Source organism: Phyllopteryx taeniolatus, chromosome 15 (genome assembly GCF_024500385.1).
Source record: "Phyllopteryx taeniolatus isolate TA_2022b chromosome 15, UOR_Ptae_1.2, whole genome shotgun sequence".
NCBI lineage: Eukaryota > Metazoa > Chordata > Actinopteri > Syngnathiformes > Syngnathidae > Phyllopteryx > Phyllopteryx taeniolatus.
In genome coordinates this window covers 9,435,816-9,452,963 of record NC_084516.1, presented here as the reverse complement: position 1 = coordinate 9,452,963, position 17,148 = coordinate 9,435,816, and the positions used below count along the sequence as shown (strand labels likewise).

Below are 17,148 nucleotides of genomic sequence, written 5' to 3'. Positions count from 1 at the left end.
TTGATCTGGATGGCTGTTTTATTAATCTGCAGGTAATCATGTAGAATTAGTTTTAGTATACAACATCTCTTATGTTAGTACACTTTTGAAATCAGGGCGTTGACCAACAGAGGAGTATTTTCTGCACATCCTGCATATTTTGACATACGAGTGACCCTGCTAATGCTTTCTATCTCATACACACACGCACACACACAATGCTCCCCTCCATCCCTTCTAGAGCCGGATGATGCAGGGATGCAGGAGCTGCGGCAGCTTCTCCGGCACATAGCGTGACAAACATTCACCAAAAAGACAAGAAGAAGGAGTAGGAGAAGAGAAGGAAGGGGAGGAGGAGAGGAAGAAGAAAGACAACCCTGTCAAAAAGGACGGCGGCAGACAGGAGAAGTAGAGAGGGAGGAATGGAGAAGAAAAGAAGAGCAGAGGGTGTTGCAGCCATAATGTCGGACACACCGTTGCAGCGGAATGGCACGGTGACAGTACGGTGAGTAGACACTTCAGCGTTCATCTCTATCAATCGTTTCCCTCCGTTTCTCCTCTCCCTGCATGTACTCCTCCATCTCTCGCCCTTCCATTTGACAGGGGTTGTCATGGGAACCAGCGCCCTGTCATGGTGAGGCTGCTGCTCAGTCATGACTGGAGAGGGGACACGCGGAACACACTGTACACTCCTTCCTTGCTTGGCCTCATGCACACTCATACTCCCTTTGCAGAGCACTGTGCAATCAGCAAATTGTTACATATTATCTGTCGCCATCTTCCATCAGATCTGTCATGTATTTGTCCTCCTTTTCGTGGATATTTCTATCCACACCTTTAACACCACAATACAGTGCAGTGCAGTGAGTGTGATGGAGGATGTGTGTAATGTTGCATGTTCAGCATTGACGATGTGCAGGCTGCAGTCTCAGTCCAACCTCCTTGTGTCAGCACAGACAAGCCATGTTGCAGACCCTTTCATTCAATGCGTTTCTACGTGTTTTACTGTTAGTGTATGTATCTTTCTTTACAGTCAGGGACAGACTTACCATAACCAAAAGGCAGACAATTGCCAAGATTTCCATGGATGCCCAAATGTCTCATAAAAACTGATTGACGCTTCTTTCCCCAATTTCAAACAATTATTATTTTTTAGTCTTAACTCACGCGATTTAAAACTAGATCTTAGCTCTATTATGATCTTTTTGAGTGGTCCCCCTCCTTTCTAATGCAAAGGACTATTCTATCTGCTGACTGTGCATATGCAGATTTGATTCAGAAACGGTACTGCAACAAACATTGGCGTTGTGAGAGTTATCCTCGTGAAGTGGAGAAGAGGAGAAGGCGAGAGTGAAACAAACCATTTTATCAAAACTACCAAAGGTTTCAACGGTGACATTGAATGTATGTAACCAACAAAAGCAAGAGCCACACATTCTTGCCCATTGCAGTAGCACTGCTGTCAGTGTCAGCCGAGGAGAATTCAATGAAGAATTGAGACGAGAGAAGCTTTTCATCACAAAGATGTGAGTATTAAAGCCATCAAAATTGTAAGCTATATTAAATGTTGATTCACGTTCTTATCAATTACAGTTGAACATTGAGATGATTCACTTGTTAGATAAGAATACCCAGGAAGGATTTTAAGGACTATATAGTTCATGAAATATAAAAAAATCTTTGGAATATACAGATGTGGACGGCCCCATGACTTGGTTTGCTTGCTTGCTGTATGACCCTGTCTACAGAAGTAGTGTACCATGATCGTGTTGATTCAAAGATAATTAGAATGTTTCATTTGTGTTCATTATCGCAATATGAGTGATTACAATTTATTGCCATTTGTGCCTTTGAACAAACAAATACCCCCTTCTCCAAAATTACAACTTTTCAAGAAAAAAACAAATTGAGTTTCCAAACACCGCTTTGTTAAAGTTGGTATTCTAAAACCCCAATTCCAGTGAAGTTGGGACATTGTGTGAAACATAAATAAAAAGAGAATACAATGATTTGCAAAACATGTTCGACCTATATTTAATTTAATACACTACAAAGACAAGATATTTCATGTTCAAACTGATAACCTTTAGTGTTTTTAGCAAATAATCATTAACTTAGAATTTTATGGCTGCAACACGTTCCAAAAAAGCTGGGACAGGTGGCAAAAAAGACTGAGAAAGTTGAGGAATGCTCATCAAACACTTGTTTGGAACATCCCACAGCTGAACAGGCTAATTAGGAACAGGTGGGTGCCATGATTGTGTATAAAATGAGCTTTCCTGAATTGCTCAATCATTCACAAGCAAAGATGGGGCGAGGTTCACCTCTTTGTGAAGAAGTGCATGAGAAAATAGTCGAACAGTTTAAGGACAATGTTCCTCAACATACAATTGCAAGTAATTTAGGGATTTCATCATCTTTTTCATGGACGCCCCTGCTTATTTCAGCAAGACAATGCCAAACCACATTCTGCACGTGTTACAACAGCGTGGCTTCGTAGTAAAAGAGTGTGGGTACTGGACTGGCCTGCCTGGAGTCCAGACCTGTCTCCCATTGAAAATGTGTGGCGCATTATGAAGCGTAAAATACGACAACGGAGACCCCGGACTGTTGAACAGCCTTAAAATATTAAGGGATTGCATGAAATGTTGTAGAGGCAGTAGGGAATGGGCCTTGGATGAACCAGATCCTATTATGAGATAATTAATTTCTCAATAAATAATGCATAATACAATTTTGGTGCTGATCCAACTCATGTTTGTTTAGCCTTGAAGGAGGTCCACACTCTCATCTGTGATTTTCAAGTTCCATATGTGCATTATATATATATATATATATATATTTATCATCCTGCAGAGTGATAGGATATAGTCTGTAATGTCATCAAGACAAATGATGAATGAGTTTTTCTAAGGTATCAGAGACAAAGTACATAGAGGTTCTTTGTGAATAAAATACATTTAACAATCAGAAGTATACCGACCAACGCCCAGGACCTAAAATTAACCTCTGTCAGCAGTTCTTTCAAACATGCATCCCTTCAGCTTTACATACCAGTATAAGGTTACTATTTTTGACCAGCAACTGGATGGTAAGAGTGTCAATGTCGCTTTAAGAGACAGGTCCATTGTGGGTTGGTTGTACCATAAATGTTTTTAAGCTAACAGGCTAATCATGGTGGTAATAGTGTCCCTTCAGAGTGTTAGACAGTCTTAGAAAATGACACACACCAAGTTAAAATTATTAAGATTTTCAAATTTGTTGCGTCACTATGAATAAAAAACAAGAAATATGTTATTGGGAGGGCACTTTAGTGTCAGAAACAGTCCTTTATCTAGTGGTTATATTTGCCCCATCTTCATTAGGCATTTATGCGGTGAGTCTTGTTTTTCCACTTCCATGTGTTAGTTTATTTATTGTGTCTTTCTGGCTCAATTGACAGAGTTTTGGAAATGATTCAAACAAATACACATCCGAATTTACACCTTCAATTCATCCAGCTGAGGCTAAAATGAGGTGTTGAGATTGAGAAGACAAGCAGCCACAGTGATGCTGTAGTAAAACGAGGAGTGGGTGTACTGTATCATGCTATTACTGGACATATTCATATGGCTGCCAGTACAGAATCAAAAGTCAAATATATATATATTTTTTTATCTTTTGCCACAATTTACAAAAACAATATTCAGTTTCTGCAGAGAGGCTTGTGCCACTTTCACGTCGCCTGTCCATTATTGTTATTATTTTTCAAATATTTTTGTTTCGTGAATAAGTAAAAATAAACATAAAAAACACTAAATGGGGACTTATAGGCTTTTTTATGTGTGGGAACTTTAGCCCATTAGTTGGATGCTAAGTGATTTCCTGGGCAGACTGACCATATCTGTTGAAAAGCAAGAAACAACAGCACGTTGCAGGGACGTGTGAATCAGATCAGAGCTTTTCCAGAGTATCAGAGGTTAATTTTACATTGAAATCAATATTCTGACCTTGATGTGGAGTCTATTTCGCAGCCTGCGTGGAGTTCTAGTGGCTCACTATCAGATTCTTTCAGCCCTGATCTGCACACTTGAGAGCAGCCAGTTTGCGTTGCATACATTGTGAGCCAGCAATTACACAAAACATCAAATAAATGCTTCCAGATTTGTTTAAACTTTTTGATTGTGTTCCAATATACTATGCAAGCAGAGAAGATGACATGCAGGCGGTGTCACATGTAAACAAGTAGACCTCACAGATGTATAAGATATGCATGAGAACAAGCTCTGGCAGTCCCATTAGCAGAAAAATAGCTTCTTGAGGTTAAGCATTCACTCAGACTCATGCAAGATTTTCCAATTTACTTTATTTGTGGATATTTACAAAGTCCCCCTTCCTCCATCACACTGTGTATGTTGTTATTTTCCTGTGTGTGTGTGTGTTATCCTGCTTGTAGTTCCACATCTGGAGGCCATTACGGGATTGAGGGTGGGCGGAGCTGGGCTGACTCTGCAGTGAAGTCATTGTGTTGTCGTGGCGATGCAGACGAACAATGATGCCGTTGTCTTTGGAGGTGGGCAACTATGAAACTGACGCCAGAATAGCGTTGGTCGGGGAAGCTGGCAGAATTTTAGGAGGTGAAGAAGAAGGGTGCATGACTGTATCAGGCCAGAACAATGCGGTCTGAGAAATTGAAAAGGTTGTGATAAATAGAAGAAGCATGTGAAGAACGACAGCGTGCGCAGGCCAATGTGGACTCGTGGTGTGATTGGTGTTAATCCAGGTTGTAGAGAAAAGCCAGACTCATGTCTCTGACTGGTGCGCGTTCTCAAGGCAGACAGCTGTACAGTACAACTCAGTCTGGTTATGAGACCCTGATAGTCTGCATGTGCATGTCTTAGTAGGGATACACTTTCATTTTACTACCACCAACAGTGAGATGCAGAACTTGATACAATCAAATTGTAAAGCTGATAAAGTGAATATGTTGGAGAAACTAGAAATTATAATGAATGTAAGAGACGTACAGGCCAAATGCCCCAAAACAACATGAGTTTTTGCATCATAGTATAACTTGATCTCCAAATACAATGTATAATGCATCCATAGGCATGACATTAACACAATATGATAGGAAAGTGAAATGCAGGAGCAAAATAAAAATAATAAGAAAAGTACTTAACAGTGTGTCATGGCTCTAGTAGACACCATGGCTTATATGAATCTGAATTAAAACAAGATCTTGAATAAATAAATGTCATACCTCAAATATTTGGCTCCTTTTTAAACTCCAAGTAAAAACAAAAACAAAAAAAACAGGTGATGGCACAAGGTGGATGTAATGACCTTTACTGTGATATCTGACATCACCACGTGTCGTCTTTACCACATGACAATCAGAATCAGAATCATCTTTATTTGCCAAGTATGTCCAAAAAACACACAAGCAATTTGTCTCCGGTAGTTGGAGCCGCTCAAATACGACAGACAACATACAGTCAATTGACAGAGAACACTTTTGAGACATAAAGACATTGAGAAAAACAGTCACTGAGCAATAAAGGGTTGCTTGTTATCTGGTAATGCCGGTACAATTTATGTATTTTTTAAAAATGTATTTATTTTTATTTTTATTTTTTGACAATTGTGCAAAAAGATGCAGAGCCCTCTAGCACTTAGAGCAGTTTGAATGACTAATATAGCAATAATGACTATTGTGCAAAGGGTGGCGAGACTTTCTGGAGTGTATGCAGTTTAAAGTGACTAGTAGCGCGATAATCTGGGACAATGTTGATTGTGCAAATGTTGCAGATACTCCTCAATCAGTGTGCAAGTGGGGCAGATGCTACTCTGGCATAAGTGGCCAGAATTGTTCAACAACAGATATGCAAATAGTGGACCGTGGCGAGACTACTACAGTGAGTGCACGAGTATGTATAATAATATAATTATAATATCTAATTATATATAATAATATAATTGGCCCGGCAGAAATGTGACAAAGAACTCAACAAACTTATACTGATGTAAACGCCCCACGCAGCAGATATGGTATTTGTGAAAGTGAAGTTACAGTGGAATTCATGGTTCCGCTGAATGTAAAAGGTGCTGAAGATTTCAACAATAACCTGAAAAGAATCTGAGTTTGGAAAATGTTGGAACGTTAGCAGGGAGTTAAAATACATAATGTAAAAAAAATATATAAATACAGCACCCCCCTCCCCCCAACCCAATAAACAGGTTGCCTCTAATAGAGCTCCTAGTAATCGCTGCAGTTAAGCAAATAAAAGGCTTTGGCCACTATGTGAGGAATAGCATTACTTTGTGACTGTCATTGCCATTCACACTTAACTTTTTCATTTACACAATGATGTGGTGATCAGGTAAAGGGTGTTGTCTTTCACTGGTCAGATTCAAATGTCTTCATCAGCTTTCAAATACAATTGTGCCTTAAAATAGCACTCTATTTTACTTTATTAAAAAAAAGTAGTAACATGATTACATTTTATGTAAATAATTAAACAGTTTGTGCATCATGACTAATTCATTGAGACTCCTTTTTTTGTACTGCTTGATAGAAAGTCAGTTGATTTGAGTTCACTAGAAATCGTCAGAAGTTACGGCAGCTCAAATCTAAAAATAAAAACCCCGCAAGTAGGGTCTATCGTATCTCAAGTCACCACTGCATCTCTAAATTTCCGAATCCCAAACTGCACTGAGAGAAAATGTTTCATTTATTGGTCCATAGCAGCAGCCAAGTAACAGGACAATGACTGTCCAGCTGCAGTCACGTTTTGTGTTGTTATTCTCGCTGAGTAACCCGAAGTCTGTTATGTCTGAGCGTGTTTGCATCTACAGTGTAGGTGTTTGTGTGTGTTACATGCTTCTGTATTCCCCACTGAGTCTACGAGCCCTGCTGCTGTTTTTTTTCCCTTATAAGGACGTTAGTCTCTCGAAGGAGGCGGAGAGAGAGGGTAGAAAAAGAAAGTGATAGAAAACAAATGTTTGGGAGGAGACAGGTATAGGCAGTAAGGAGGGAACGTGTGTGAAGGAGGGAGTAGAAAAAGTATACAATGAAGGATAGCTGAAATAAAAAAAAAATAAAGAATTGTAGAACAAGGCAGTGGTGTATCTAATTAAAAGACAAGCAAGGAATAAAGATGACAACATAACTTTAAAAACAAGTCGGTGCTCACCAAAACTTTGAATGGAACAAAAATAACACTAACTTGCAATTAATAAACATAGTGTAGGAAATTGGGGGAATTCAATACAATTCACCCAATTCCGTTTCAATACCGTCCACCATTATTATATTTTTTTTAACCATTGCCCTTATACTGATGTAAATATATATTTTAAAAAAGTAATGTGTGTACTATATGACTGAATATCCAGAAATAGAAGCTGAAGATTGTGCTGTAAAATGTTGTGTTTGGGCAGCATCACCGCCTACTCACATGAAATAGATAAAAAATCTAAAACAAAAGAAACACTCTTGGTAATCTTTAATGGTAATGTTTTACCTGGATAAAATGACGCTCCAACCAGCAAACATTTCAATCAGTACACTTTTGAATCTAATAAGATGATGACGATAATAAATGATTGTAATGGTTCGAAATTTCAGGTCATGGAACATTTTTTTCACAATGTAAAGTTTAACCAAAACTGTGATTTTACCACAAAGCTAATCTGAATTATGACGTAATCTAGTTTATCAGTAAGGTTTAGTTTTCTGAGGTTAAATGACATCACTTACGCCTTTCATGCTAATACAAGCCTGTCTGGCACTTGGATTTACTGACTGAGCCATTCACCTAGGAATCACAGACTAGCTTTGGAGGGCACATAATGATGATGTCACCTTGATGATTACTACTGATGAGGGTGTCGCATCTGGAAATGGTTGTGCATGTTGTCTTGGAGAACAAGGAACCATGAAATTTGTATGATTCATGACAGCGTAAGAAAGTACCAGCAATGAGTTGGTTGGCTGATCATTCATCGATGACCCTGCTCTATCGATCTGTCACTGAATTACAACGATGGCGACTTGTTGCAAAAAACAACAACAACACACAAATAGCAAGTTCCTCTTTTGATGGTTACGAGTGAGATACACTGACTTGCATTAATGTCCATATTTTTCAATGTAGAGTCTAAAAAATTTTTTAAAATTGAATGGAATCAATCCGTTAATGCTTGTTGAGATAAGGTCTCTCACGATATAACAGCTTACAGCAGTTCAAACTCAACAACTGAACAAAGTTTTGTGAAACTATAGGGCCTTTCCAGTGTTGTGAGCCAAGAGTATTGCCAAGAGATGGCAACCAGATTGATGAGGTTGTATTTTTTTGATTCCTCTCCGACAAGACCCGCCTGTCAAAACCATTCAAATAACCAGAATCAGAAAAGATACCATGCAACCCGGAAAGAAGATTTTGGATGAAAAATGTGCGATGGATGATGCTTTACATGCCAAACGATGGGAGCAACTGATCTATTGGTCCAGTATGGGTTTAGACAGAAAGTAAAAGTAAACCTTTTCCCAATATCTCTTTATTCTTATTGCTTGTCCCTCTCCCTGTGGTCTCACTCCATCCCTCACGCTGTCTCTTCCCTCCCTCTCCCTCAGCTGCTCCTCCCAGCTGTTTAATCACACATGGCTCTTGCCTAAAAAAGAGAGAAGGAGGGAAGCAGGGGGCGAATGGGAGGAGAGACGCCGGGCCAAAAGAAAGAGTGGCTGATCGCGACAGAGAGTGGCAGACTCGTGGCCAGTGAATGAAAGATCTTTGGTAGCTGTCTCCTGCCTGTTGGATTATTCCTGACGAAGGACCTCATCCTGATACCTCTCCTGCCCACTCTGCTCAACCCCCTGACCCTCCATTAGAGTCTCTGACATATAGGACCCCAGCTCTCCCAAAGTCTCACCTCTCATTCTCCTTTCACCCTCCCCACCTCCCCGCTCCCCTGCTTTCCCCTCTCAGGATGTCGTGTGAGGAGGCTCAGCTCCACAAAGAGAGGCTGCAGGCCTTGGCGGTAAGTCAAAGTGTCTTCAAACTGTCTCCACTCACCTTTTTGTGTTGCCTTGGTCATCTGTCTGTTTGCCTGTGATTGGCTCAAATTCATAGACTGACGGATAGATGACGGCACTTTTCATCTACTTGTGTGTTATTCACTTTGCCATCTATGGAGCACCTTTGAAGTCCTACAACCTCTTTCACTAGCCTGTGTCTCATCGACCACAACATTCATTCACGTTTCATCTGCTTCAATTTGATGCAATTATTCATTCCACAGAACAGATAAATATGTGTGTGCGTGCGTGTTTAAAGTAGTCGAGATGGTAACTGTGGTAAACATAGCATTAAGTGAGCAGTATTTAGTTGTAGATTCTATCAAAAGCTACATGTTGTCACTGTCAAATGACAACCTTATTAGTATGTCAGGTTGGAAGGTTTTATAGGTGCAAGAACAGTTTTCTACTAAGTATTTGATATTAATTGTCGATGATGTTATCAGACATCAATGTATGGTGTACATGTACATTCATGATTTTATGTTTAAACAGGCTGGAATGGCTCTGTCCATAAGGGAAAATATCTGAAATATGTGGCCTCCAATGACTAATGGCTACATATAATGACACATTTCCATGATGTTATCATAGTAATGAATTTTACATAAGAATTTGGTGCCACCTGATTCTGATATGTAGCATCAAACACAAATGATTCAGTAAAATATACCAACGTTGTCAGTGCTTGATTTATTAACACAAATTAATGCAAAATATTTCTTGTCTTGAGTGGGGAAGGTGCGGTCTGAAGCGGAAGTATGTTTATTATCATTATTATTATTTTTTTTTATGACAGGTTTGTCAGCCAATGGAAGTAGTTGTTGAAGACATGGCATTGTAAAGCATGTTTTAGTTGTTTAGCTACATTCTTTGAATTGGACACGTAGGACACCATTAAAAATCTTATGATGATAAAAAGGCAACATTGACTAATGAGACTCGCTGCACAACGAGAAAATAAAGCAAAGGCAAAATGGTAAGCCTGGGGTCTGATATCATGGCTTTCTACATCATGGCTTCTGTTTTGGAAGTGCTGCTCTATTCGTCTTGTCCAGCTCTCCCCTTTTTCTGTGTGTTTTTCGGGGGAGACCGAATGTGGTTACTGCACAGTTTTTTTAAGTTGCTTGATGGAGATGAACTAAAGGTTTTTACTAACGACATGTTGTGCGATCAAGGTCTCTTGGGAAGTGTTGGGTTATCTGCTGATAGGACTTCAGAGCAACAGTCAGACCTGGGTTCGCTGCCTGTGACTAAATTTGGCGCCAGCAATAACCAAAGCATACCACACACGCTCAAGGGGCAGAGGAACACACACATTCCCATAGCACACAAGTGAGGGGAACAGCAGCAGCAGCTGCAGCAGATGGAGGAACTATTTTAGCCACAATGAAACATGGCAGCCATACCAGGCCTCATTTATGTCCACGAGCTTGGTACATTAAGAAACCAAGTGGAAAGCTCCCATTGGTGGAAAAGAGGTGGACAAATCTTGTAGTTTTATACTTTGGGGTGATGCACATGGCCAAGAAAAACAAAACATTTTTGCAAAGCATGCAGATTATGGTGCCAGCTGTTGTAAACTTTCCCCTACAGAGAATTGTGCCATGTAGTCATCGTAGAAATATCCTATTTGAGGTTCTCCAAAAGCTGTGATATAAAGAACATTGCCCTTAGATGCGAGTAATTCATTTGAGCCAGTCTGTCTTGTCTCCCAAAGACAATAAAAGCACTAATGGCTCCCAAGCAAACCCACCAGAGGGTTAATTTTACACTGCTGACAATTCTCTGAGGTCACTAAGCACTCTCTCTGTTAGCTTTAAAGTGTGTAAAGCATTGCAGGTCCAATGCAGATACAGGAGCCAATCAAGAGGCAGAGGAAAGATAATATTAATAAACGGCAAGCATGCCCAAATGCGTACTGGAATTTGAGAAATGTTTAAAACAGTATCTGTGCATTGAACTCTCACCTAATACGTTATTTTTCTATCTTTTTAAAATAATCTACTTTTGTTTGACTAAGCATCAGAGCACCCTCAAATGGAGCTTTACAGTGTGAGCGCTCTACAGCTGATGAGCCAATAATCGCATCAATGATTCATAGTCCAAAATGTAATTATCGTTCACATCATTGTCTGTTTTCGTCACTTCTTTAGCCAGCTGGAAGACTTAACTCGAGTCAGAGCCAAGCGCTGACACCAATCACCTCTATTAAGCTTCCTATCACACATGCTGTATATCAATCTGTCTCTGTCTGAATGTGTCAAATGGTATAGAAAAGTTGTCCCTCATCATAGATTAATCTATTTACTCGCGTTTATCCTGTTGAGGGTCTCAAGTGAGCTAGAGCCTATCCTAGCTGACTTCGGGCTAGTGACCGTGTAAACCCTGGACTGGTTGTCAGTCAGTCACAGGGCACACAGACAAGCAACTAGTCAAACTCACATTAACGCCTACAGACAATGGTGTACTGAGAGAACACCCCCACAAGCATGGGGAGAACACAGGAAGACCCAGGCCAAGAGTCGAACTAGTGTGAGGCAAATGCGCTCGCCACATGTATCACTGTGCTGCCAGGCCCTTGTCATATTTCATCCATTTAAATAGAAAGCCTCTGTGAGGTAGCAGACAGCTGCAAGCATAATGTACATGGACCACAGAGGGTACCTCATGTAGGGTAACTCATGAATAAAGCAGTGAACTAATGGTAGATTTTACTCTCCCAGATTCATAAGAATTATGACATAACTGTCATTGTTATAATGTCATTGCAGGACTTCCAAGGCATAGTAAGTAGGCCATCTGAAAAAGTTAGTGCTTCAAATTTCACGCTCCAGGATAGTGCTAGAAAGTTGAATACAACTGTAAAGAATGAGAAAAGCTGACTTCCTTAGCTTCAGGGGTTCCACTCCATGTCTCACAAGCTTTGATAATTAATACCATTTTGGAAAAGGGTTTGTTTGACATTGTAGGTCCCTGCAATTGGCTGGTCTTGACCCCAGTCCGCTGCAATGGGCTCCAGCTCACCTGCAACCCTTATTAGAACAAGCACTATAGCAAATGGATGGATCTAGTGTGTGGGTGTCTGTATTATTCCCTTCAAAAATATATAAAAAAAACTAAAAATATAAAAGAGTTATTTAAATAAGAAATAATTGTGCATTTTTTTCCAAAATTCAAAACAATTCAAAGGTGTCTTAATAATATTGCTGTGATCCTTTATCAAAATCCCCCAAGGATCAAAGATTTCAGCACACTTTTGACCTTTTTATTCAGAGCCCTGCTGAAATCAGCCTGTCTTAAGGAGGAATTTCTGTCTCATGCAAATGAGACAGTGCTCACACATCTGCTGGAGGGTGTGCCAAGCTGAGTACGGCTTTAATCACCATGACGACTAGGGATGGTGCTAACTAATGGCTAATTGGTCTCGTTACAGAAAAACTCAGTTTCCATAATATGCCCCCTTTAAAGACCACGGAACCAATTTGTGCGTAACAATGCCAGAGATTTAGGCATGCACTATTTGGATAATGCAGATATGCACTCAATGGAAAGATGTCAGAATTAGAGCATTGCACACAAACCGTGCCCCAAGCAGTTGGGAGTCACGCCTTGTCCACAAAATGCAAATTCCGAGTTGACCGAATCCCCAAGCCCGCATAGTTATATGATTATTTAAATAACTTTATTTCGTAGACATGTTACACATTGTAAAAACAAAACAAAACAAAAAAACATAAACCCAAATTGTATCTAAGCTAAACTCAGAAGGTTTGTAAACGAATCAAACATTATATCAGGGCCATATTGAGACCATTATTCATTCAGCGCAGCAGTTTTCTGTTTCTTCATCAGTCTGTTGGCTGTCAAATACACAAACAGGGATTCCTACTGTCTGATTGTGATTACAGCCTATCAGATGCCAGTGGTGCCAGTTTCTGTGGTTACTAATTGGTCAGATTAAGTTGATGTCATGCTTTTAAATTCAGGCCTGTAATTGGCATGGTCCTAACATGCAATTATACTAGTTAGGGAGTAGAGTCTGGTCAGGGTTTCCTAAAGAACTGATTACATGTGTGGCTCAGTGTATGTTTGCATGTGAGGGTGTGTCTTTGTGTGTGTGGGTGGACGCGTGGTTTGAAAATCAACCAATGAATGACGAATGCAACGGCTTTTTAATTAGCCATTTCCCATGGCACAAATAGCGGCATGGGAGGTTACACTGCAAATCCATGTCAAACGTGTGAACACACTGGTCATGCTGCTGTTTCTGGGACATGTTTACACAGATGACCTCAGCACTTTGGACTTTAAGTTGCCCTCAAACACGCCACAATCATTTTTCCAACGTGTGTGTGTGTGTTGGGGAGAAGACATCTGCAGGCACTGACCACGAGACAGGAACTGTGGCAGATCAAAGTTTTAGATAAAGTACCCGACCTCTTTAAGACTCATATTTGCAATCTTGTAAAAGTAATGATGTTTTAACTGCTAAAGCCCCCGTTCAACCACAGATTGCTCCCAGTCTGACTAAGTAGTGATCGTAACGGATGCTGGACACTTTCTGGATCCACTTAGTGAGGGTCTTACAGCGGGAAGTGAGTGGGACGGGGTGAGAAGGAGGGGGCTGCAATAACTAGACATTGGCATGTGCTGAGATTCGTGACTGCTGTGCAGTGGAAGGGCGGGAGGAATGGATTGCGTCAAAAGTAATAAATGGAGAGAGGGGTTATGCTGTCAGCAGCACTGTGCAGTTTACCTAATAACGGATCGACAATTTTCTCCTCTCTATGTCACTTGACCGTTAACTCATTCACTGCCAGCCATTTTCAAAGCAGAGTTCCACAAACTGCCAGCGATTTTAGAGCATTTTGACTGACCCACTGAATGTTCTGTGACAATATAAGCACTGAACCTACCAAAAGAAAGAGTAGACCCTCTCTTGTCACCAGAAAAAAAGGTTGTTTCTAGCATTTTCCATTCTTTCGTAATCATCAGTACAACATGAGTTAGTTTCACCAAAAAGACAAGATTATGACCTGAAGACGAAGAAAACGAGCTTTTTGTGAAAAGTAATGTCAAGTATACTGCAAAATATAAAACAAAAAAAAGCAAGATTAAGAGGGTTTTGTTGGCAAAATAATAATTTCCAGATATACAATTAAGCAGTGCACCTTGAGTGACACTGACTCACTCAATATTAGTCTTTCGAACTGCTATAAGTGCTATAGGACTCTGCATCGTTTTGCACAATTGTCAAAAAAAAATGTACCGGCATTACCAGATAACTAACAACGCTTTATTGCTCAGTGACTGTTTTTTGTCAATGTCTTTATGTCTCAAAAGTGTTCCCTGTCAATTGACTGTCTGTTGTCGTACTAGAGCGGCTCCAACTACCGGAGACACATTCCTTGTGTGTTTTTGGACATACTTGGCAAATAAAGATGATTCTGATTCTGCATGACTCAAGTTTTGCTTTTTACATGCCGTTTGACATCCACTCAATGAACTGTGTCATCTTTTCTTACGATCGGTGCACACGCTTTCTGCTACTACCAATACAAATATTCCATTTCTATCATCACACATATATAGTACATACTCTGTTCGAGAGACTGATGCCTAAACTTGTCCGACTTCCAACCTGTTGTCATTTCTCTTCCTCATAATTAACGTGACAAGCCGATATTCACTACCTTATTTGTTACTTCTACCCAAAAGCTGTGCTTATCTTAAATCAAAGCAATGCAATGCTGACATCTACCAGCGTCTGTTTGTCTTTAGGTATTTACAAGCTAGAATTTCACAGAAAACCTGTGCGAGACCCTCTTCCACCCCTGCCCGTTGAAAAATGAACTTGACAAAAATATACGTTTGTGGCAGTGAACATTTGGATTTCAGTCCACAGCAATGATTGAGTTAATGAACTGTTCAATATTTTTTTTAATAAGAAAATGTCAAAATGTGACGACATTAGGTTACTCATATGATCCAAGTATGATCAAAATTATCTGCCTTCACAAAGATGATGATGCCCGGGTTTGATTTTTAAAAAAATCTGCGTAATTAATTTGAGTATTTTTTTTTTTTTTTACAGTTTGTGCTGTAATACTAAAAGGTGTTTCAAATATTGTTTTTAAATAAGGTGTTTCAATATGGTGAAGCACAGATGCAGCAAATACAGATATGTTAAAAAAGAAAAACATTTCAATACAAACACTGTTACTGGAGTACAGTGGGCCCCTGCTTTCTCCGCAGATTCACCTGTCACCAGATTTGTTTGGGGTTTTTGTTCTTCAAAATTTTGTAAAAGTCAAACTCATATTAACGCCACATTTTTTTCAATTTCTTTTCTTTTTGGGGGGGGGGGGGGTGGTGCAACCCTGAAAACGCTTAGTAGTGGTTTATCCCTGCTTGTTCAAGAATTTTTGGGGTTAAAAAAAATGGGAGAGGGGTTGGGGGAGTTGAATATTTCCTTTTTTCCAATCCAGTTATAATGGGTATCAATTATATGCAGATGTTCACTATTCGCAGTCCGGCCCGGTCCCTATACCCCGCGAATATCGGGTCCACTGTATTCAATATCATGAAATAAATACTCTACATAAGCATGAATGGATTTTCCTTGGTTCACCTGATGCAAAAATATGCTGTATTTCCTAATGCTATCAGGTGCTGACCTACGATGTATTCTGTGCCATGTGTATCCCATTGTTTGAAAGTGCATTAACATGGGATCATGTTGATTCAATCTGGTGAGCCAAAAAGGCAAAAATGACCAGTAGAATCTCTTCTGCCTTGTAAATTGAAAATAGTATATAGGAAAACATCACAAAGGCAGAGCTAAAATAATTATGATACATCACCAAGATTATTGCGTAACTGTCCATCCACAGTATAGTTTAAGGTCATATTGAATTGATGTCATCAATAGGCGGTTTAACCTTGGATTATCCGGGAAAGTAGAACAGCTATCTGAACAGATTGGATCTTTTAGTCGCAACAGAGGAAAGGTGGTAATGGGACGCTCATTTTATGGGCAGTCTATGAATGTGTGTGGGGATGTGCCTGCTTGGGCCAAAGTCACTGCATAGGGTGCAGGCAATGGAGATGGGGTGGGAGGGTAGTTTTTTTTAGGTAGTAGGGGGTCTCGGGCACGACAGGCATTACATGCCATCCAAAATTAGCAGCAGCTGTTTTGGACCTACTGAATGGTCATGTCTGTGAATGAGATTGGACATCATTTAAATGACACAGGAGAGAGTGGAATGCTGAAAGAATGAGCCCAGCTGTTTTAAAGTTGTTTCCATGACATTTGATCTTCACCCAAAGTAGAGTATTACAACAAAGTGAAAGGATCCTTAACTGTTTGTAAATATTGCCCAAAATGTTAGCAATTAGTACGCCTGATACGCCACTACAACTTAATTATGCACCGTCAAGATGGCAGCCCCCATGTGTTTGTAGGCCCATCCATCTCAGATCTTGCAATACGTACCGGTACCCATCAAATGTTTTAAGGGTTGGTTATTGTGGGTATGGTTTACCGGTTTTTTATATAAACAGATAAGTTTCAACTGGTTAAAACAACTTAGCAGTCCCAGTTGACAATGCAGTAAAGATTTGACTTGATTTCACTTTCGTGTTTTCTGGTTTCTGTTAGGGGTTGGAGGACTTTGCACGTCCACAGTTTTTTCAGGAAATTGAAGACGTGCACAGTTTGTACACACATGCCATCCCAGCATGGACATGATGAGTGTAGACGACACCTGCTGCTATTGCATGACAATGGCATGCAAGCTATTTCAGTCATGTCTCAGATTTGCATTTCCCGACACCATTTGCTGAGAAGCTACTGAGTTTGCCTTCACTTAGGTTACTAAACAAACTTGCTATATGTGAGAGAATAGAATCCTGAGCTTGCAGGTACAATGTTTTCCATAAAGGTCCATTTCGGGCTCTGCACTCTGTGGCATTTGGCTGAATGGAAGATGATCTTCGTCAGGGAGATGTTTCTTTTGGGTGTGTTGGAATGTTCAGAATGTGAAGCATCCGTGTTGTACCGCTCGTCTCTTTAAGATGAGGGAAGCATCAGCAGATCTTTGTGTGAC

The 17,148-nt window shown here is 40.0% G+C and overlaps 1 protein-coding gene across 6 annotated transcripts in view; it reads left to right on the top strand.

Annotated features, from left to right (window-relative positions):
- LOC133489834 (PALM2-AKAP2 fusion protein) overlaps positions 1-17,148 on the top strand; it is a 127,596-nt gene that overhangs the window by 52,057 nt on the left and 58,391 nt on the right. For 5 of the 6 annotated variants that reach the window (XM_061798995.1, XM_061798992.1, XM_061798993.1 and 2 more), the window contains exons 2-3: positions 221-484; positions 8,949-9,000. In XM_061798995.1, coding sequence (XP_061654979.1) covers positions 402-484; positions 8,949-9,000 — 135 coding nt within the window. In that variant the 5' untranslated portion in view covers positions 221-401. The remainder of the gene's footprint in view (positions 1-220; positions 485-8,948; positions 9,001-17,148) is intronic. The other variant, XM_061798996.1, reaches the window with a different exon arrangement.